This window comes from Ambystoma mexicanum, chromosome 11 (genome assembly GCF_040938575.1).
Source record: "Ambystoma mexicanum isolate Mex_15411 chromosome 11, UKY_AmexF1_1, whole genome shotgun sequence".
NCBI classification, from domain to species: Eukaryota; Metazoa; Chordata; class Amphibia; order Caudata; family Ambystomatidae; genus Ambystoma; species Ambystoma mexicanum.
In genome coordinates this window covers 382018369-382042607 of record NC_090934.1, presented here as the reverse complement: position 1 = coordinate 382042607, position 24239 = coordinate 382018369, and the positions used below count along the sequence as shown (strand labels likewise).

At 47.3% G+C, this 24239-nt stretch overlaps 1 protein-coding gene across 1 annotated transcript in view; it reads left to right on the top strand.

Annotated features, from left to right (window-relative positions):
- NUP160 (nucleoporin 160) overlaps positions 1–24239 on the top strand; it is a 1937143-nt gene that overhangs the window by 72344 nt on the left and 1840560 nt on the right. Inside the window, exon 3 of the mRNA XM_069623088.1 lies at positions 6465–6675. Coding sequence (XP_069479189.1) covers positions 6465–6675 — 211 coding nt within the window. The remainder of the gene's footprint in view (positions 1–6464; positions 6676–24239) is intronic.

Below are 24239 nucleotides of genomic sequence, written 5' to 3'. Positions count from 1 at the left end.
TGGATTTTGTCCTAAATTCACTTGTAAATGCTTTTACCTTCAGTCCCAAATGTGTACCCAGGTTGGAGATCACCTACAAGATCATCATAGATAGCATCCCGGAGGGAGAAATTACGGGGAACAAATGTTCGAGGGTCAAAAGCACAACGAGTGGACCAAGGGAGGAGCACTGTGAAAGACCTGGAGAAGACTAGCAAATTTAGAGTGGAGTTTATATGTTCTACGATGAAGAGGACTTAATTATGAACAGAGGCACTTTCCTGTCTGTCATCCATGGCATTCCACCTTTAAGAATAATCACATCAAGTGACATTTCATGTGTGGAGTTCATATCAGACAATCAACCTTGATATGGCCGTGATTGTTCCATCTATTCTGTGTTCAGAATCACTTGCTGTCATGTATTGACTTTAAGATTAAGGGGTATTGATGTTAGTAGGTATGGTGAAGCACTAATCTGAGTCTTCATATGTGATGTGTTGTCTGGATGTGGTGGAATGGTGACTTGCAACATAACACTAAAACTAATGCTAACTTGTCTAGCAACAAGGAGAGGGGAAATTGGGTCTGGTTTACAGGCGCGCAGATGACCAGTGACTTGGAAGCTTGTAATGAACAGCATTAGTTGGAACTCTGGAGGCTTCAAGCACCTCACCTGTCGGGATAATGCCATCATGAAACTAGGTTACGATTGATAGCTTTGTTGTATGTCAACAAAAGGGTTTGGGAAATTGGCTTGGTAGACCTCGAGGTGGTCTTTTGGTTGCTGTTGAACAAGAGTGGGTCGGCTCAATTGAACCCATATGTCCCCCCACACCCACGACAACCCCTGTATTCAGGTTGTGCATCTTACTATTCAAGGTGCCTTGACCTTTTGTTGATTATCGATCTATACGCCAATTACAGGGAAGGGAAACTGGCTAAGATCTTAGAATGGCTCGAGAAGATTGTTATCCAAAATAGAGTGAGCACAGCCAGAGTCATGTGCCTGTAGTAGGGGACTTTAATACAGACTGCCTCGTGGATGTAACACACCCCTCTAACACCTGGAGTGTGATGGGCCTAAGGTGGGACACTTCTATGAGACATTGGGATCTTATCCCCCTAAATGACAATGCACATGGACACATGGAGGGTAGAACCACTTGTTACAGTGGTAAACGAGCCTCGAGGATTGAATTCATTTGTTTATCACGTGGTCTAGTCCATTGCTGTGAGCAATATAGTGTTATTAAAGTGGAACCGAGTGAGCATGTTTTATTGTGGGGCAAGTTTGTATGTGTACTGCAGGAGGAAGGAGTAGGTAAGCTATCAAGCATTATAGTGAACATGGGGAATGATGGTTGACCTGGAATGACTGGAACCTGAGAAGGTTCATTAAGTCATTTGTCAAGGCCTGGAATAATTAGTATGGTGGAAAGTGATGCTGTAGTTTATACGCTTAATTCTCTAATGTACTACATGTTATTTCAAGTATTAAGAATAGGGGCTTCCGTGCAACCTTAAAAATGGTCAACTATATGCCCGAAATACAAAGTTAGAGTGAGATGCGAAGGAACATTAGAAACTTCAAAAAGTGCAATCTCAATTCCTTGGATTGTATGCTCGGCGTAAAGGAGGAAAGGTAGTTCAGTAATAAATGAGAGGCGGCAAGATATTAAGTTACCAGAGAGTAGGAGAGGGTTTTTAGCATCTAATAGAACGCTCAGATCTAATAAATACTCACTCCTTGCGGTTCCGCACTTCAAAAGCTCGAGAGCAGGGGGCAGCAGTTCACAAGTCATGGCACCTAAACATGGGAATGCTCTCCCACTAAACATTTAAAGAGTCCTTCCACTGCTTCAACAAACTAAAAAAACCTGGTTATTTAACCAATTCTAGTCAACTGATACATGGTCAATAATATTTACCCTTCAGATCTAGTTGTACGCCCACTTAATGTAGATTTGCACTAGCATAAGTAATATAGTGAATGTTTATGGAATGTATTAACCTATCTAATCTTCTGTACCACTGCCTTTTGTATGTATGTATTTGAATATTGTCGAACCAATTGCAAGATGTCTAACAACGCTGTGATACCTCAGGGTTTGGGCGTTTAACGAATAAAATAAATACCATTTTGAAAAAAATCATGTACATTTTGGCAGGTAGCAAATGAGAGGGAATTCACACAGGAATTACTCAAAGAATGTCCTGTTCTGGAGGACACGTGGGCCATTCGCATATCTGTACAGCTCCAGTTTAGAACCATGTAAAATAGATGGGAGGGGGGGGCATACTGGGACTTGGACTTCGAGCAGGGGGGCATTGAAGCTGTCATACAAAAGCTTAGTTGCTGGAGAGCACCAGGACCAAGTGGGATGTGTAATGAAGTGTTAGACCTATGGGTCTCTGTAATTTATGGCGTATTTTAATCTGCCCTCTTGCTTCTGATATTTTCATACTTACAATTGTTCCAATCTTTAAACGAGGGGATAAGCATAGTCCACTCAACTACAGGCCAATAGCCCGCTTGGAGGCCAATAGCCCGCTTGGACTCGGATTCTAAAATCTTTTCTTCTTTAGTCTTGGCAGAACTCTCCTCATGGCCAGAAAAAAAGGCATTTTAAAATCTAATCAAGTTGGTTTCCGCAAAGGGTAGGTTTTATTATTAACCATCTTCAGCAGCTAGTGTGGCAAAAGCTGTTTCCTGCTATCTCTGTAGTCTCCGTTAATTTATTGATAAACTTTCGTTAAGATAGCAAGCAACCTGATTCAGATAAAATGAGGGAGGTGCGGCATACCTAATAATTTGCTGTCCATTCCAATTAACCTGCACTCGGACACAACATTACGGGCGAGATTAAATCAAGAAGGCAGTACATCACCTTCCGTTCAAATATCTAATGGGTTAAGCCAAGGTTCTGTCCTGGCACCCCTATTTAATCTGCCAGATATGGAATTTGCTGATGCTTGAGATTCATTAGCAACGTAGCATTATTATGATTATGTGGAAGGACAATTATTTAAGAGTGCCTTGGGACTCCCCAAGTCACTTCCATTATCTATCATATGTGTTGAGCTGGGTTTAAGTTCCCTAAACTTAAATATTGTGAACACGTACACAGCTTTGCCTGAAGGTTTGGTGATCGCCTCCTAATATCATCTTTGAGCAGATTGCACAGTGAAGACACAAGATGTAAATGACCTGGTTCGGGCTTGTAATAAGCATCCAAGTCTTGCCTCTAGGAGTCTTGAATAGGCAGCATTGAATAATGTGTTAATCCAATCATGTTGGCACATTTATTTCTGGTTACCACCTGTGAAAAAAACTGGTGTAAGAGAGATTCAGATGTAATTAGGATGTATCATAGACTGGGCTGTTGTGCGCCATACCTGCTACTGTATCCACCTTGGGCCTTTGCAAGGACAATTCGAAGAACCTGTCTAAACCTGTTGCCGACTAAAACGAAAAAAAAAGTTCGATTGAAAGTTGGGCATGTGGAAGTCTCTACTTGCTGCTTATTTTCAGTGGAGACATTAAAACATCTAGTATGTGAATGTCCTGAATTAAGCACTAAGGAATATTTTTGACCAATTTGTTGAAGGAATTCGACTCAACCCCTGGGATTTTCTCTGGGAGCGTTTTTATTTGGACATCTGTTGGTGGCCATTAATTGCCTTAAATGCATTTATGTAACTAGGTATGTAAAAATTGTTGAATGAGTAAATTAAGGGATTGGTCTTGTAATGAATGTGTAAAGCAAAGAACTGCAATTATTTTAATATGTTATTGGAAACTCTTTTGTTTTTTCTTTTTATTGTGTATAATTTGTGAATGTGTAAGAACTGTGTAAAGGGCTATTCATTTAGGTCATAGACAAACAACAAAAGATTGATTTCGACCAGTTTTTATAGTTTGGGTATGGCTTTTGTACAGCAAACTGATGGCAACAGTTAGTGAATGGTGTGATCTTGTGGCAGTATCGGGTGTCCAGGGGAATTAGACGGGGCTGTTGACTGTCGCCATTATTTCCAGTATCTGTGGTGCCTTTTGCGAACTGGATACCCAAGGACCCTTTGATAAAAGGGTTTTCATGTCCTTGGGGTGCAGAAGAACATATCTAGTTATATGCAAACCATTTTTTCATTTATCTAGGGGAAACAAAGCTGCCCTGATCTATATTGAATATAATGGAATTTTCAGCATCACTCAGGATTAACAATAAATTGGGACTGATCTACACAACTTGCATTAAGCAGGGCGAGGAGTCAATTATGCAGCAATCAAAGTTGCGGATAGCAGCAGAGGGTTTCACATACTTAAGAATACATATGCTTGTACCATAAACTGTTCCGAGAACGGAATATAGTTCCAATAATAAAGTGCTTCATAGTGGACACATGCCATTGGTGTACACTGCCAGTGCCATAGGAAAGGTGGCACTTTATAAAATTATACCCCTCTCTAAGTTCCTATATTTAGTCCAGAACTCACTGGGGACGAATAAAATGGGATATTATCAGGATATTGGGAATATGCTTTGCTCTTTTTTTATGGCAAGATAAAATGAAACGGATTTCAATGTCCACCTATATAACTCACCCTGGGAAGGTGGGCTTAGGCTTCTCTACCTGCTGGTATTTTCAAGGACAGCAATGTTGGCCGTGTTCAACGCCTGAAGTTTAAACGGGCACTGTGCCGGCTGGTGGATTGAATGAGATGGGTGGAACCAGAATGTACATATTGCTATATGGAAAACTGCCAGTGAGGGCTGCATGTAAGAAGCCGAAAAATACTTGTGGCGTCAGGAGAGCTGACCTTTGGGTCGCGCTATGGGGGAACATGTTACTTACTACCTGGGTATTAAAATTCACAAGATTACAAAGTTGGAGGAATGAAAGCGATTAAAACAATGCAAGATGTTTGAAAATGGTTGACAATGTTTCAATCCATACAAGAGTACTTTAACCTTGAGAATTTGGAACTTTACAAGTATCTGCAACTGAGAACCGGGTTAGAGGACCAGAGTCAGTCAGTGGGCACATATTGGACGATAAAATCAAAACCAAACATGTCTCCGCACTACATGGTTGAGGGGACGGGGATAGGAGGTGATATTTTGAAAAAAAACACTTGTCTGGTCCATATTGGGTTGTAAACTATGTTCATGAATGTTTGTAAGGTATTTGTGTGAAGAAGTGATTTTTATATGCTTGCACCAGTGAAGTTGAAATGTAATTTTCTTTGTCTTTGTGCTGTTAGTTACTATTTGTCCTTTACAATGGGGAACTAAAATTATGCATACTGTTTAGATGCAATGCTCTGAACTTCACCAGTAGATTCTGATCCACGTGTTTGCTTGGCAGCTTCGACTTTTGTTTATGCTACTGCTGCATGTCCAGGACTTGCACACATTTCTTCTTTTGGTGTCTCCTTACAATTCCTAACCCAAAAATACCTAATTAGATTGACTACCAAGTTTTTCCCAAGTGAGATGTTCTAAAAAGGAAATCTTTCTTTTAGTGTATCTCTTTTTTTGGGGAGGATACTTTTCTTTCAATGCTATTTGGAAATGGGTACCTGATCACTACGGCAGCAGCACATTAAAGTGAAGGCTTACGTTCTGGTATTCTCAATTATGCATTTAAAAGAGAATGTTTACTGTATTCGGAGGGACACTAGCTATGAGATTCCTTTAGCCAATTACTCTCTGAAGGCGGACACCCTAACATGTAAGTTAAAATGAACATTGTGGCGCTGTTACATATATGCATAGCTGCTTACAAAAGAAGGCTTGGTAGTTACATTGGTATTTGCATTTATGGTTCATCTTGGTGTTACATAGTAAAAAGCAGGCAGTAGATATTTGCATTACGGTTCATCTTGGGGTCCCATAGAACATGGTAGACTGCAGCTAGTGGGTTAGCAGAGCGCTATGGTGTGGAGAGGGTTATATGAATAGTGTGGACTTGGCTATATGAAGTGCTTCTGGGCTCATAAACTATTATCAGGAACTCGGTGATGACCCCTTACCCTCCCAAGAACCCTCACTGAGTACAAACCTACATTATGAAGAATCCTTTAGTTCTAGGGACAATCGTGGTATTCGCTGCCCCGTTTGGCAATCCTCTCATGCATTGTACAGGAAGAGGAGCAGGAAGTAAGTGCAAGAACTGAGCGCTGCTTTTGCTTTGAAATTACACTGCTTTCCTTTGAAATGTCCATCTCTGCTCCCTCCAAATAGATTTTATTCATCCCAGTCAGGGGTGCTAAAAGAAACTGAGTTGGTTGATGGGGAGAGAAAGGGGAGCCTCGGGGGCATGGCAGAACATATGTTCTTGTCTTAATTTGTTAATGTTTTGCCCTGTACTCTTGTGTTGTACATCAAGTAAGGAACAGCCCCCATTTGGAGAAAGGGGGCTTAGTAGTAGTTGTGAAGTTGTTATGGTGAGTAATCTGTTCCAATCTCTATTTCCAGGACCTCTGCTGCTGATGCTCTGGAGCTGGTAGAGGAGTCTCTGGACATCAACCTTCTAAACAATGCCATTCGTTTGAAAATACCAAATTGCAGCATCCTACCTGGAGGGGTGCACATCTGTGAAACTCAGAGCAATGTGGTCATCCTCATTGTCACCAACCAGACACTGCACAGGCTGCTGCTGCCTCACCCTTCCCGCATGTACCGGAGTGTGAGTAACTGAGACTTTGGACACCTGGCAGAATCTTAACTTTTTATTAATTTGTTTCATGCAAGGAAAATGACAAGCATAAATAACTTTGTATTGCAGATGTTTGGTTTAATACAGACATACTCTAGCTGCCATTCTATCTTTCCCCTGCCATCCCCCATTTGCCTCAGTCCTTCCTTTCCACTATCCTTTTCACCCGCACCCCTTATTGAGCTGGTACACACATCCTTCAAGTTCCCATGCCATCTTCTGCTCCTGTGTACCGGTTTACAGCGAAGATGAGGGCTCAATCATCCCCCACCTTCTAACTAGAACCTTTTTTATTGCGCTCTTAATTAGCTACTGTCCTACCCAGCCCTACAGATAAGGGATGTATCAGCCACTTTGACTCTCTAAAAATAGGCAAATGCACTGGTCCTACCGATCTTAAATAAAACCCTTTGATGATCCCAATACCCTGGCTAATGATAACTTCTTCTACACTATTCCATCCTAGGGTGCATAATATTTAACTGCATTACTGCCTACCTGTAAACCTAAGGAATTTGGAGAGGCTCACAATCTGAATACCCCAGTAGGTACGACACGTAAATATAACACATTCAGGTCTCGAACATCCTCAAAATTGTCCACCATTCAAGACTCTTTGCATTTCCATCCTGCTCGATCTCTATAGTTTTCATAATCTTTGATCCATCCCTCTGCTGCCTTGGACACTGTCAGCCACACACCTCCTACTTGCTGTCTCTTACATGGACATGGGTGTCTTTTCCCTTGACTTGGATCTCTACCTTTTTAAAAGAAAACATTATTTTTATTGTTTTATAAACCACCAATAATAACAAGGTCAATAGTACATGTAAGGCACGGCCAGGAGGAGGGTTGCAGATGGGAGGGTCCGCGAAGCCAGATTGGGAACAAGGGGCTGAATGAATATGCAGAGCTGGGAGTGAATAACGGGAAGGCTCGTACTTATGTTCCAGCGCAGTTGTACGGTGTACGTCTGAACGGAGAACAAACTAGCGTGCACAATCCCAACCCACCTCGTCAGTGCGCCAGCCCCTCCACTTGGCGCGTCTCCCTCTCCAACATTCCGAACACCTGCGGGTTGGCAGCACTACAGGCAAGTCTCCAGAGTGAGGGAGAGAAGCCGCGCTGGAACGTGTTGCTCGGGGGCGGAGCTCACCCATGTCGTTAGACTACAACGAGGCGGGAACGGAGCAAGATAGAGGGGAACGACATACATATCTACAGGGCTGGATCTGGAGCGAGGACCCGGACGGAAGCTTTTGTAGGAGGCGGGTCTCTGCAGGACCAGCCTATAGGAAGTAGTCTAGGCTGGGGCAAGTCTAATTGGTGGGGAAACAAGTTATACGTACAAGATAAGACGGCAAACTCACCAGGTTTTGTTGACTCCTTAGAGAATGTCAGAGAGAGGGAGGGAGGGAGGGAGAAAGGGGGAGGGGGGTGGAGAGACAGACTGAATGGTGGGGCTATCCGGTTTCAAAAGAATGAGGAAGTTGAAGGAAAACATCCTTTATTCAACCAGGAGAAGACTTTGCCAGTGAAGGAACTGTCAGGGGACATTCATTAAGACATTTAATTTAATCCAGTTCTGTGAATAAAGACACTATTTCTGCATCCATCCAAGGCTCCAGTTTCTCACTTTCACAGTACATCACATTATCACCCGAGGATCCTTCCCTATAAACTTCCCAACTCCCCCTCCCACCCTGCTGTGCATATTCTTTCATTGTTCGTTGTACCCATTGTCCACTTTCGGCCTCTTGTGTGGGCTCTAGTGTTACGGTTTCGCTGACATCTGGGTTGAACAGTGTCGCTGGGATCGCTACCTATTCACACCAGTACCTCTCCAACTTTGAAACACTGGTACTTCAACTCCCCAAGGTAGGTTCTTGGCTCACTTCTCTTCACGCTTTACAATTTCTCTTATCTAATTTCTTCTTCCGCTTCTCCTGCCCACCTATTCTCCTGCTACAGCCAGATCCTCTTATTCCATTCATCCCTGAAATTTTATCATGTATATGTCTTTGCCATCAGCCACTGGTGGCACTTCCTTTTCCAATTCTGAATTCATCCATGACAAATTCTTTACATCTGTGGCAGAGTGGCTCATAAAAATGCAAATTAGACCGAAATACATTTTTTTTTTCTTGGTAATTGTTAATAACAAACCACTGCATTATTACTACTCTATTGAGGGGGGTAATGTTATACATTCTGGGAACATGTGATTTTTCAGGGTCTTTGCATCTATTACTTTCTAGTGCTTCTTTGTTTTCTGGTTCTTTTAAGATGAATGTTGTAGTGATTTCCTAGCAAACAAATTGACGTTATTTGGATCATCAAACACTCTTCATATCAACAGCATACACTTCCATTTCTTGGCATCCAGCATGTTTAACTTAAGTCTAACTCTTGCTATTTCTTTCCATCCCGTTTCATGTTTCAGGCATCTAAGAGATTTCGGCATCCCCTGTTTTCCTGATGTGTTTTGTTAGGTTAGAGACACTTTCTCCAACATGTATGACTATAATGATGATCTCAAGTGCCCCCGTTCTTTCCCTCGACTCTTTGAAACCAGGAAGAAATGTCTTTTAGCTCAAGGGGGCAGTAGCAGTAAGGCACAAGATCTAGGCGAGCCACACTCGTTTTTCTTGCATTGTAAGTCTGTGAATGGGTGGCTCGCAATTGTAATGTATACGAGAGAAAGGTGCCTTGTTTTGTGAAATAAAGACCTGTGCCAGGAGGGTTTAAAAGAATTAAGACATAGCCCACGTGTTTTGTAAGTAGAGTGGGGGAAAATGGATTTTTGGCAATTGTATTCGGTCTGTGCATTTACTTGCACATTTGTAAAGTCTAATTGCTTTTTACGTTATTATAAGCATGTGTCCTTATGTACTGTTTAGATTTTTGCTTTTTTTAAATTTATTTTTTAACTTTGGAGGCATTACCCTAATATACTTTCTAGACCTAGCCCGACGTCTGTGCTGGGGGTTAAGGGCCCTGAAGACAGAGTTCAAGGCCAGAGCGCAGCAACAGCCTTTAATGAGCACAATGGCGAGGTGTAAAAAGTTATTGGAACCTATGGCCAAAAACAAAAAAATTCCCATCTGGCCTATAAACAGGTTTTAAAATAAAAACCGACTTCACGCTAGGCCAAATTTGCAGACAATGAAACTCTAAGCTATATCGGGTATTATAGCCTGCAAATTGACCAAAAGGAAGGGTTATTCACCCGCCCAGGGTTCTAATAGTTATTGGTTCTAGTAGATGGGATACTTCCGGTAGTTAATTCTTCAACATAGAATTTACTGATGTTACCTTTTTAGTTGTTCTTGTGTACTCATTCGTCCCGTCTGCTTTCCTCCATACTGCATACGCGTTCCTTCCCAGGTTTTTTCTGGTGAAAAAGGTTCATCTTCCCCATTAAATTTAGAGACGCTTGGGGGTGTGGCCCTGGGAGCATGCGCTCCCCTGACTCCGCCCTCTGGTGCCACACCTCGGTCCCCTTTTCCACCTCAACGGGAACAGGACCATTTCACCAGCGCTACTGGGTTTGGCTTTGAACTTGTAATACCACACGCTCTTCCCCGGATACTTTCTTCTGTCTTTTTATCAATCAGGTACTTGGTCCTCTGGTGCCATGCTCCTCCCCGGCGCATGCCGACTTCAATGGGCTTCAGCAGGTGCCCAGCCTTCGAGGGGCTCTTCCCTACATCCGATCCCACGCTCTTTGCCTCTGCTGCCTTGGCCCCGATCGCGGATGGGAAGGTTGTACCGCATGTGACGCAATTTCCACATGTGCCTTGAAGAATAGACTGGCTAGGTGAAGGGAGCTCTTCGAGAAGTCGTTTCCAGAGGACCTGAAGGACTTTGTGAAACATCAATCAAGGCCCAAGGTAGGGCCACTCTTTTCCAGCACACCCCGCAAGGAAGACTCCTTTCCAAGGAAGCACCTGAGTGGGAGGAATTTTTCAGGTTCTCGTACCAGCACGTAAACCGAGGCTAACTCAGCTACCGGCCGCCAGGCTGAAAGGGTCCCTAGACTCTTCCGAAGATAGTGCTGAGGGACCAGAAGGTTCTTTTACTGGGTGTACACCCTTTAACTAGCATCATGACTGAGGGGGCGCCTACACACAGCACTACCTGTGAATTCACCGAGGGTGATACGCCTACCAGGCTTTGGCCCGAGGTGCAGGGCAGGTCTCAAGCTCCACCGTCTAGAGTCCAGTGAGCCAAGCGCCACAACCTCCGGCACGTGGCATGCAGCTCGACGAGATGGCCAACGTGCCAAACAAGATGACGGCTCTTCTGATACCTCCCCGAGGAACAGCGCAGGTGGGGGAGCTAGTTACAAGGTGGGACTGAGGTCAGCCAGGTACGTGGCCTACAGTTTATCCATCAGCAGCGCCGGACAGGTTCCCCCTGCAACCAACCGTATACGCAGCCGACCCCGAACCAGTCAATATCACCTACCACCCCACCGGCCTGTGAGGACAGGTTCTTTGAAAAGTTCCTCACCCTCATGAAATCTCCTCAGATGGGGGCCATCCTCTGGATGCTATAAAGGACATGCTCCCTCCAGCCCCACCGCCCACACCCATAGTTATTCCTCCAGCTCTGCAGGCCCCTGTGCAGCCACTGCTGCCCTTGCGGGCTCCTTCGATTCTGGCTCCGCTGCCTCCCACAGTTCAGGCGGTTCCATACCAGCATCCGCTGCAGCCTCCGGTCTCCACACCCCAGCCCTCAGGCGGGGCGGGGCAGCAGGCCTCTACCCACACCGGACCAGCGGGACACTCAGGTGGACACGGACAAGGAAAAAGACCCTGACAAACAAATGACTTCCACGAGTACCTGGGCCTTCATCATCCCAAAGTCTAACATCCAGAGGAAGGGAGTGCTCGCTGAGTCCCTCGGTCTATGCCCCTCGACTAGGACAGGGATCCGATGCAAAAGGACGTCACCTTGGCCGAAAAGGGGTGGCTCAACCCCCCACTAGGTCCAGCTGGTTAATCGACGTCTGGACGCAAAGTACAGGCAAATGGAGGGGGATAAAACCTTGCTGTCGATCCACCCTCAGCCACACTCTTTAGTGATTGATGCAGCATCACTCTACTCAGTTTGTCGTCCTCAACCACCTCATCCTAGGCGCTGCTAGGCAAGGAGAAGATCTTGGAGGCGTATGGGAAGACGCTTTATTCCACGCTTCACTGCATCTTCGACAGGCCAACGCGGATGCCATGCTGGCAGCCATTAACCAGAGGTTTTTGCGGGAAATAGCCGACTTCCTTCCAGAACCTCCAGTGCAGAACCAGTCACATTTCAAGGCGGGACTGGCAGAGGCTAAAATGGTTGCACAAGACATCATGGAGTCCACTGTGGCCAACATCGACACCTCTGGCTGGGCCGTATGCATAGCCATGGACATGAGAAGGATGGGCTGGCTGCGGGCTGCTAAATTCAATCCGGACGTCCAGGAACGCATGTTGGACCTTCGGTTGGACAGTGGCGACCTCTTCCACTCCACCACCGAGGAGCTAGATAAAAAGGAAACAGTTTGTAAACTGCAAAGTCTTTATCCTTACTAAGGCCACGTCCAAGGCGTACACCCAGTCACATCAATGCTCTGACAAGGGGCAGACATTTGGAGGTTGCCGCAGCTTCCAAGATCGGAGGTCCAGGCAGCCTGACAGTTCGCCGAATCAACACCGGCGCAAACAAAAGGGGGCGGGGAGTAGGGGCTTTTTCCAGTCTACCCCCAACCCCCCCGGCTCAGCAACAGCATCCGAGGGAAAGAAGGCATGACGCGCCCCTTTGGGTCCACGTGTCTCTGGTGGGTGGCATGCTTGCCCTCCACGCACAGCTCTTGCGTCATTATTTTGCAGACCCCTGGATCCTCTCTGAAGTATCAACGGTGTACCGCCTACCGATCCCTTCCACTCCTTCCACAGATTGGGACAGCCACTCTGTTGGTGGATATTCGGTCGCTCGTGAGAGCCAGGCAGTGGAAGAAGTCCCAGCCTCCCAGTGAGGATTGGGATTCTATTCCATGATTTTCACCATACAGAAGAACCGGGCTGGCCTGCGACTTGTGTTGGTCCTTTCCGCCCTCAACCTCTCCCTCCCTCTTTAAAGATTCAAGATGGTAATGCAAGCACTCTTAGCGGAGACATTGTGCATGGGGGACTGGATGTGCTCCCTGGATCTGAAGGACGCTTATCTTCATGTCCCGATTTGGCAGCCAGATCAATCCTTTCTACGGTTCAGGATCATGGGCTGCCACATCCAATACAAGGTGCTACCCTTCGGCCTCAACTCGGCTCCCAGGGTGTTTACCAGACTCATAAATGCAGTGGCCGCCCTCCTCTGGGCCCAGAGCCACCACATCCACCCATACCTCGACGACTGGCTCGTCAGGGCGACCTCACCGAAGGCAGTGCACAACACTTCCTCTGCTCTTAGGAGCACACTCCACGACCTGGGATTTTCGCTTGACCTCAAATCTCCGCTGCAACCTACGCAGAGAATGACTTTCCTGGGCCTCATCTGGGACACGTGCTCTGAGAACGTTTTCCCCTAGGAGGACAAAATCACGGCCATCGAGAGGGTCACGGCTCACTTCCTCACCTGAGAAGTGACATCGGCTTGGTGGTACCTACACTTGTTGGGACTCATGGCGGCAGTCCTCTGGCCCTTACCCCACACAAGACAAAGGATGAGGAGACTACAGCTGCACTTTGCAGCCTCATGGAATCAGGAGCAGGGCTCCCAAGCGGAGCTGGTCAGCATTCCTCATTCTCTCTACTCTGACCTCACAGGGTGGACCAGGGACTGCAACCAGCAGACGGGCAAGTTCCCTTCGGCAGCCGGCCCCGCCGGTCACCATCACGCCAGACTCCTCTCTTGATAGCTGGGGGGCCACTCTGGAGAACCACAGCTTTCATGGAGTCTGGACCCGGTAGGAGTAGGAGTCTCATATCAGCTGGCTGGAACTGCTAGCCATCTGGCTAGCACTCGGAGCTTTCCTTCCGGTCATTGGGGGCAAGATTGTCCCCATCCAGACGGACAACCGTTAGGCAGAATTATATGCAGTACCCTTTGGGAACACCACACACAATTAAAGATTGCAAGTGACAGTACAAATTCACCTTTGGTACAAGCCTGTATTACACAGTTAAAGTGGTAGCAGTAGCGGAGCAGCCAGAGTTATTTTAAGAGTAAGTGAGCAGTACAAGATAGTTAAACAAAGGACAGCAATTACTATGATTCAGGCAAACACTAACTCAAGGTTTTCAAGTAAAAGAATATACATTTATTTCACTCTTCAGTTGTATAACGTTACACTATTATAAGCAAGTCAAAAATCACAATCTTAATACACCACACAACTTCCCTTAAATTCCAGACAAGTTAAGCTCACAAAATGAAGTTGGAGCAAAATGGCACTCCAGCAATTTAAAAGGGAGGGAAAGACAAAAGTAATTAGAAATTCGATCAAACCAACAGGTAAGTACTCAGGGCAGTTGAACAAGAGGAACTTCAGTGAGGAGATCAGATAGAAAAGGCTTAGGGCCAAAGTCAATGGGTCAAAAGTCTTTCAAGATCACACAGTTCGGGATAGTTTGCGGTAAAGTTAGTGGCACGGTTTCTGGACGAGGTTGGTTGGTAGAAAAGTTAGTTCAAAGAGAAGAGAAGGACAAGCCCTCGGATTGGAGAAAGATTTCAAACACTTTCACCGCGGTTGAACGAAACAGACAACCAGATTTGCACAGTACCTTAAAACGGAGAGGGAGCTGTAGCTGAGGCGTTCCTGGTAGTTCCTGCAGGCTCACGGTTCCTGAAGCGACTGTCGGAAAGACTCGAAGTAGGAAGACTGGAGGGTCCTCCACTACCCAGGGAAGAAACCAGCAGTAGAGCAAAGCAACAAATGAAAGGTGCGCTCCTTAAAACCCAAGCAGGGTTTGACTTTCCTGGCTATCCGGCCCCGTGTGGCTCTGTACAGCGAATTCGACCTGAACAGGGGTCCTGGCTTGCAATAAGGGGGGGTTGGTTGGTCCCACCAGCTCATGGGAAGATGTTTCCTGGAGGATCTTCTCTGTCGGTGGATTCTGGAGATTCGGACCTGAAACAGGGCTTCACCGGGCAGTTCAGTCGTCGTAGGGGTCCTCTTCTGCCAGTTTCACGTTGGTTCTTTCGTTCCAGTGGCGACTCTGCCTTTCCAGTCCCAGAGACCGGCCTTTTATGCAGTTTTCCCCCCATTCACACAGCCTGGCTGTCAATCACACAGCAGGGTGGCTATACTGGCAAGGACAGTCCCCTTTGCCAATCAAACAGGAGTGCGACTTGGGTTACCAAGGGAACCCATGGCAGGGGTCCCAAGACCCCTCCCTCACATCCTGCCTACCTAGACTTTCAGGCGCCTTAAGGAGGGCTTCTGTGCAGAAGCTCGCGAAAAGGCAGCGAACAAAGGAATCCTCCCTTGTTTGGCGTGCAGAGAAAAACACGAGAAAGACTTATTGTTGCGTTCACCTGGACCCCACAGGGGTGTCGATCGGACCCGGACAGCTGCGGTCTCCTTCAACATGATGCGTAGTGCAGAGATGACTGTCTGGACTGGCCCGCCTAGTCTTGTCTGCTGGACCCGAAGAAGTATTTTCCTGCAAAGTGGAGACAGGGATTAACCACCTGTGGGTTTTAGTGATGGCCTCCCAACTGTTCTCGCTCTCCCCCACTAATCGCCTCCGATATCCCCTTAGTAACCTCACCTTATGTTCGTAAAAGATGACCTCTCCATCCTGCGTGTCTTGCAGGGGCGCGTAGATACCAGTTACTTCACTGGTTTGAAGGCATTGGGAGAGTTCCAGCAAGTATTGACTCTGAAGTCCCTGGCGGGATTGGTAAGTATCAAGTTCAAAGAGTTCAAAGTGCCCGATGTTCAATCTCGTCCCCTTCCTTCCTTAAGTTGCAACTGAGTTTGTGAGAAGGTCCCGTAGCTGCTGCTGGCGTTCAGGTAAGAGTCTGTTACCCAACGCTGTCGGGTAACTATTGCATGCGTCAACGTGGTGTTTTTCTCCCTCTTTACAGATGCGGCATGGAGAGTTATGGAATAATACCGCCGGTGGTAAATCTGGTAAGTCTATGGTGGTAAGAGGTTGTATTTGTTTCCCTTGGCTCACCTTGTTTTTTCTTGTGTCCCCTAAGTGCCGGATTACGGCGAAGAAATGATGGAGACAGTGCCGGATCGAAAGATGCTGTGAGAACTGGGGAGTATGGCGCCGTGCTGGAGCTGGCGAAGCGACGCATGCAGGACAGATGTACTTTCCAGGTCCGGAGATGAAATGGTTCCGGAATTAGGTGAGGAATTTGAAATAAGTTCGTTTTCTAACCTTGTCCTTTAATTCTTCTTTATTCTAGGAGCTCTGGATTCGAGGCGGGCGTGGCAGAAGACTGGTTGCTGGCTGCAGGCACGCAGGCGTGGCAGAAGACTGGATGCTGGCTGCAGGCACTGTGAGCGTCACGCTGCTGGATGCAGAATAACGCGAAGCATGTGCTGCTGTTCGGGTGTGGTTTAAATAGCCTCCAAAGTAGTTCCAGGTGAGAAGTTCCCTAGAGCCACGCCCGAGTAAAAAATAGTCCCTGTAACAAAATAGTCCCATCCAGGCCTCATGTAGGCTTGGACTCTTTTGCAGCATGGTATGCATCAGGTAAGTAAAGTCTGAGCCTGGCTCCTATGGCGCCAGGACTGATTTCTATGATGAGCCTGGCGCCTAAGGCGCCAGGACTGAACCCAGACAGCCCCTAGCCGGGGCTGCTGAGGTTTAAACAAATGTCTGGATGCCTGCTCCCAGAGCTGCGGGCCTTGGTCCTGATGCCCGGGGGTAGGCATCATGACACTTAAACAAAAAGAAATGCCAAATAAACCCAGCCGGAGCCAAAATAAAATGTATTGGTCAAGCGGGTTTAAGTTTGAGGCTAATATAATAGCATACAACATTACTACGTTTATATAAGATAATCGCGGTAGAAAAGTTAAGGTAGTTACCACTGCCGCCAGCCAAGTCTTAATGTAAAGGGAGCCAAACAATGCTCCAAGAGGCACAGACAAAAAGGGATAAGAGTTAACCCTTTCCAATGCTCCATGTAAGATGGGGTGTACTGGGTCTGTGCTTTAAAGTGACTAAAGTAAAGTTAATGCCAACTTTACCCTTTTCTGGGAGACAGTAGTCGGCCCCAGAAAATGGATTCGGTGGGAAGTGTCAGACAACCCTGTGTCACTGCACTGAAGGTGCTTTGTAACACGCATGAAAGAGGCCAATGGAGTAGGTGAAGCTCCAGTGCTCGAGATCACATAAAGTGAAAACACACACAGCAAAACACATGTAAGAGTGGGAAAAAGGCTCACACTCTTACCAGGTGAGAAAAATAAATCCAAGAAATCCAGCAAAGCTGCTGAGAGACTCATTAGTTAAGGGAAATCAGCCATTTATGAGAATTCTCCCTAACAGCAACTCTACCAGCATGTAAAAAATATCAACAAGCAGGGGGAGTGCCAGATCCCTTCCACTGCGCAGACTAGAAGTTAGCATGTGGGAAAGGGGCCCTGGAGAACATCTACCTCACGGCCGTCCACCTTACGGGGGAGTCCAACTTGGAGGCAGACCGGCTCAGCAGGCTAGGAGCAGACAATTACAAGTGACAATTCAACGACCAGGTGCTGCAGGAGTTCTTCAGATGATGTGGGGGGCATCCTTCCGGTGGATCTCTGCCTCCTGGGACAACGAGAAGTGCAAGCAGTTCGCGTCCTGGCAGCAGCAGGGCCCTGGCTCCCTGGGCGACGGATTTCAGATTCAGTGGAGCGGCATGACCACATATGCCTTCCCGCCCACACCACTGGTCCACAGGGTGATCTGCAAAATAAAATCTTGTCACTTCAGCACCATGGTTTTCAGAGCTACTCAGCCTCTCGTACAGGCCGCCCACCCATCCACCTTCCCACAGACCCAGCGCATCTTCTGGTGCAACAGGGGGGGCAGGGTCATCCATCCCGTACCGCAGAAACTAGCCCTCGCAGCGTGGTCCCTGATCAAGTCACGCTAAGGAACCTCATCCTCTCACAGGCTAACCTAGAGATCATTCAGGGTGTTAGGAGCAGGGCTACTAGGAGCCAGTACAAGAGTATGTGGACTTAGTTCTGCCACTGGTCAGACTCTAAGGAGACACCCTTAAGTGTAAGTTGGACAATGTGCTCTCCTTCTCGGTGCACCTTGCACGCTCAGGCGTGCAGGTGGACACATGCTGCACGTATTTGGCAGCCATAGGGTCCTACAGAAACTCTGAGAAGGAGGTCTTCTCTTCCAACCCGCTAGTCAAGAGGCATTTGACGGGCCTTGCCAGACTTTACCCGCCCATCAAAAAACCACTCCCCCATGTGGGACCTCAATATAGTGTTGGGCGCCTTGGCACACAAGCCGTTCGAACCAATTGCGTCAGCGGACATCAGTCTGGTCACCATTAAGACAGCATTGTTAGTGGGCCTCACTTCCGCTTGCAGAGTCAGCGAAATCCAGGCTCTGGTGGTGTCAGAGCCATATACTACTTTTCACAAGGACACACCCAGCGTTCCTACTAAAGGTATCCTCCGCTTTCCATCTAATCGAGGAGATAGTCCTACCTATGTTGTTTGCCGAGACCAAGGATGAGGCTCGGAGTACTACACTGTCTGGATGTCAGACGCACCCTGAAATTGTACTTGGTCTCGCAAGTCGGACACACCGTTTGTCACCTTCGGTGGGTCAAGGCCCGAGTGTCAGGCATCCAAAGCCTCGATAGCAAGGTGGATGGTTTCGGCCATCAAGGAAGCATACGAGGGGCCGCACAAGCAACTTCCAGCTAACATACACACCCATGCAGTCGGAACGAAGGCCACAGCCATTGCATTCCAGCAGCAGGTCCTGTGGTAGGTCATAAGCTGGGCGGCCACCTGGGCCACCCCTTCCGCTTTCTGCAAGCATCACTGTTTGGACGCCGGCTCTAGATCAGTCGTGGCTTTCAGACAGACGGTGCTAAGGAGCCTATTTGCTTAAGGAGGGTCTCCTCTCCACCCTAGGGCTACATTCAGTTGTAATCACCCATGCAGTTGGGAGGAAAGGGGACGTGAAGTAAGAGTAATTATAAGTTACTCACCGTAGTGACTAACCAGACCCTCCAGAAAATTGCGGCATGAAATGGAAAATTTTGCGGCACAAAAAAGAAAAAAATTGCGGCACACAACTGTGCTTTTTGCGGCATTTTCTAACTTGAACAATATATCATTTAACATCTTCTTTTTTAGCCTAAAACCAAGAAGTAATTGTAAGGCTTTTGTTAGTGAGGAACAAAATGTTGTCTTCTGTCTGGCCACGCTCTGTAGGCCAGCCAGGCCGAGTCACCACAGCCTAACATTTTTGGATTGTGGTGGGGGAGGGGGGCTATAGCCTGATCAGCTCCATGGAAATGGTGCTGCGCCACTACTTCCAGCAGACAAGTGGAAAGCAAATAAACGGGCTTGAATTCAAATGTGTAAACCTGGTTGAAGCCCATAGGTTTGCTTTTCGCTTGTCCGATGACCCCAGGAGAGAGGGGGAACAACTCTACACTTCTCCATGGAAGGAATCCATGAGGCCCAAGACACAGGGGCAATGCAGTGGCAGTAACTGCAAGGCCATAATACCTAACCAAACAATGAACTCTCTTGGGAGGTCATCATTCCTTGGTTATGCCACCCACACATGGTGACTTAATACGCCCACTAACAGAAATGAAACATCACAACACTACCAGGGGTCAAGTCCTACAAATTAAAGTGGGGGGTGGGGGGGGGACTCATCAACAAATGCAATGGCATGTGATGTCATCAGAAATTAGCATATCAAGGTGAAACATGCATAGATCATTAAATTGGCTTTGCATAACAACCAAAATTGCACAGGATGAATGGCATTTGCCTTTCATAAATTTTAACACCCAATTTTGTGCGTAATTGGTGTCATACAGCCCAGCCTTGATTCAAGGCTGGGCTGCATGATACAAACGCTCGTAGCTGTATTCGTTTCAAATTGCTTTACAATAATTGTAAAGCAATTTGAAATTAATACAGCTACGAGAGTCTTCAATTGGTATCATGCAGCCCAGCCTTCAGGCTAGGCTGCATGATAGCAATTGTAGACGAGCGTCAGAAAGCATTAAGTTTATGCTTTCTTTTCCAGCGCTCGACAGGAAAGTAATTTACTTTCCTGTCGAGCGCCAGTAATGTAAACAGTCCAGTGGCCTCTTTGGGTGCTCTGAGTTGGGGGCAGATGAGTGGACAGGCCAGTGCTTACCTGGCTACGCTTCACCAACTCTGTCAGCTCGGCAGGGTGGGCACTCAATGAGCCTTGGAGGTGTCTGGGGTCACAGCCAAATGCTGTGCATCTCCCAGGCCTGCGTGACCCACCCCCAATCCTGGGCCTGCAACGCGGAGCCGGAGGTGTTAACCCTCAAGCTGCTGCAATCAGCAGCCAGCTGTGTTCGCTCTAAATCATTAAATGAGCGCGAAAAAACACACACTAAGCTAATGTCTTTTTCACGCTCATTTAATGATTTATAGCGGCAATTGCGGGAAATGGCAAATTTTGCGGTTTTTTTTTTATTTATTTTTTTTGGTGCAAATCGCAAAATCGCCATAAGGTGGATGGTCTGACTAACGTACATTTAGTCCTTAATTCCCTTTCCTCCATACGGCTTACCATTTCCCCCCACCCCCAAATAAAACTGGTGTCATTAGGCATTGGTAATATATTGTCGACGTGTCTATGGGGACTGAGGTGTGACGCCGGAGGGTGTAGTCGGGGGAGCGCATGCTTTAAATTTAAAGGGGAAGATTTTTTTCTGGTGAAAAGGGTTCTGTCTCCCATCCTTAAGAAGGGACGCCGATGCTGTATGGAGGAAAGGGAACTAAGGACTAAGAGTATGTTGTTAGTCACTATGGTTAGTAACTTATAATTTATTACATGGCTCCAGTATCACACAAGGCTCCTTCAATCATTTGCATACTGTGACTGGATATCTGAACAACATCTACCAGTATGCAACATAAATTACTTTTTTCAAGCCACTTTGGGGTGGTGCTGTCTGTTGGTGCAATAGATACTAGCTGGCAATCTAAATGGCTCCTCAGTTTCCCATTTTTCAGGCCTCCTTGTTTGTCTTTCTCTTTGGATCCAACCTCATTTGTATCGGCATTCATCTCCTCAAGACATTTCCAGGTATCTGGGTTCCCCTTTTCTCTTGTCGTTGGTTGTCGTTATGCTGGTCCTTCTCTCTCCTCATCAGTCTCTCTGCTCTGCCTTGCTTTCTCAGCAAAGTAGTCTGAGACGTTGCCTTCTGCTTGGATTCTTCTGAGCAGAATAGTCGCACAGATAATCATAATCTCGTCTGCTTCCTTATTGCTCTATATCCTCTTCCTTCCTTTTGTGACAGTCTTACCTGTGTTTGCCTGAGCACAATAGAAACTAGCAGCAGTTTGTGTTTTGGTTGGTCTTTCTCTCTCCATTTCTTTTTTCTCCATTTCTTTCTCCTCTTTCCTTCCCCTCTGTTTCCCTCATTTCAGTACTCATTCTTGTATTCAAATCTATTCTTGGGCTGCACCGCCTACCTGGCTAACTTTCTGTTCATCACCACCTTGCACCCGCCAATCTCATGCCTTGTACAACCTAATAGCTCTTGTACTGCATCCTCTACTAACAGCATAGTCTATAAGACTGCTCTCAAAATTCACATCATATCCAAGGATTGGTTAACATAGACCACTAGTAAGTAACACCTCTCACTGACCATTCCCCAACGTCCCCTCCATCACACACCTGTCAATTGTATATAATGGTAAATATGTTGTCTGCCTGCGTTGTCCCCAGTCATTGTTCCCACTGCTAACTTTATCCTCTACCATCTGGTTCACATCTTTCTCATGAATAAATTTGAGTCCCCCTGGAAAGCAATTCCCTTGCTCACAATTATCCTTAATACAGTGTTTATCTAAGCACTTGATGCTTTTCATTAAGTGCTAAACACATTTTGCTTTCAGCGCCAGAGCATCTTCTCTGCTTATACATCGAATATCCTTGGATGGTCTTTCCCTTTTTATCGTTATAGTTGTCTCTCACATTCACTTAGTACTTTTTGTTTTTTCTTGGGTTTCAACACCTTGACTATAGTCCTCCCATAGATATAGCTTTGAGTGGTTTTCACACTACCCGACTCGTCCTTTCATTTTAGTTCACAAGTGATGCACTGGTGGGGTAAAACTATTGTAGGAGTGTGGAAGATGGCTTTTGACAAGGCATACCCCACCTGCAGGTTTTGTCTGTACACATACCCACTCATTCGACAGCCGTGGCCATAACAACTCCATCTGTATTGCCCATTTCACACCCATGAAGAAGTCTAATTTTAAGTTTAGCTGTGTGTTGCACTGTAGTTAGGGAAGCGGGATAGGGGGCTAATGCTGCCAGAATAAGGCATGATGCTGCCTACTCAGCAGTTCAACTGCAGGAAAGACACAGCGAGGTTCTCTGTTTGGGTGTACCTACACGGCCCCTGTCAGAATACACTGGATGGTGACTATATAAAATACTTATGTCTTTAGTATCCCTTTTACATTAGTAAATGGGATTATATACTTTTAGCACTTTTTTGACCAATAACTTCTCTTGTTTTATACAGTGATAAATGTTAATTTATTTGGATGATAATGAATTATGTAGGAGGCATTTGCCTTCTACATTTTTTGGGTATATCCAAAAGGTCCTGATTATTCATGTTTAAAACAATACACAGGTTCTCCAGCATGGGGTCTGGCATGGATTCACATGCTCATGAATATTCCCCGTCGTCAGGCTGGGAATCCTCGGTAAAGAAAAAAACCAGTATCAGTTTCGTTTCTGATCTGTCTTTCGTAGTAATAACCAATCACTGGTCTCTGCGTCATACTGACCACAGCCAATGACTGCCCTCTACCTAAGCACCGCCTCTGGCAGCCATCTTCAGATTTTTACCGCACGTTCATGTGTTGGGATCCTCGTGCTATTGCTCTCGAGCGTTAGTGCTATTTTTCGCGCTTTTTCACAAAAAACTTCGATTCTTTCGGTCAAAAGAGCCTCAAGCTCCACCGATCCTACATCCGATCAACGGGGACCCGTGTCGGATTCATCTGTGCCCCCTCAAGGGTGAAGATTTCGTCGAGCTACACTTCGGAGGACTCCAGAAGCTTCTCAGGCCCGGTCTCGTAGATGGCCCAGGAGAAGGGAAGCTCGACGCCCGGAAAGCTGTTCAGGGTCTGCCCTGGATGCCAGCTGCAGAACGTCTTCAAGGAGGACGAACACTCTTTCTGCCTTTACTGCCTTCATGAGGACAAGACGCACGTGGAGAAGGACTGTGCGTTTTGCGGCAACATGTCGGAACGGACCATGAAGGACCGCCATCAACGTCTCGCCAACTGGCTGGAGGGTAAGAGCCCGTCTGGCGAGAAGAAGAAGAAATCCGAGCGGTCTTCTAAGACCTTTGAGGGCGCCCCGGCGACGGGGGCCCAACATAAGGCCAAGCACCGCGAGTCCGCTGGCACCGGGAGCGCCGAACGGTCGGGCTCTACGGGCGCCAGGCAGGGCGCACCCTCCCCGGCACCATCAACCACGAGCCAACGCTCTGGGTCGGGTAAGAGGAAGGCCGAGCACCCGGCGAAGCTCCTGGAGAGGCCCCGGTCGAGCTCTAAGGCAGAGGAGGAGCGTGGCAGTGCCCCCTCCCTCAAGGATAAGGCGGTGAGCGCACCTAAGGTGGTGAAGGCCTTGATCCATCCGACCAAGCCCTCTATCGAAACGGTCGCGGCGGCCCTGGCTCAGCCTGTGGTGGCTACACCAGTGGTGGCGACCTCAGGGCCCAGAATCTCCCTGCCTCCTCGGAGGGAGTCTTCCTTTGTGCCCATCGATAGGACCCCCGTGAAACCCTCCGTGGGGAAGAAGAAGGGGGGGCAGGGCGTCGTCGTAGATTCGGCCTCAACCTCAGAAGAGGAGCTGATCGAGGTCTTAAGCCACGGCCTAGGCGTGGAAGGCCAGCCCGTCGGAATGGACCCCGACGCAGGTGACGACGACATCGTCGAGGATACCGACGGGGCCCCTGCTCGCCCGTCGGATTCCCCTCTGCCAGCACCGCAAGACAACTCGGCGGCCATTTTGTTGGCCATACAGTCCTTATGCTCCGAGATAAGGACGAGGCTACCGTTACCGACGGAGGAACCTCTCCCGTCGGGGGATCCAGAACCGGGACCTTCTGGTGTTCCCCCTACCAAGAAAAGAAGGATCCATCCACCACCTCCTTTTCAACCGTCGCGCCCCGTCCAGCCCTCCTCCCCGTCCACCCGAGGGGATGATACGGGGACTGACACGGCAGCGACGGGTACGGACGACGAGGCATACGACGAGGATTTTCCGTCGTCGCCTCCCACCAGGGCTTCTCCACCCGACGAGATCGGA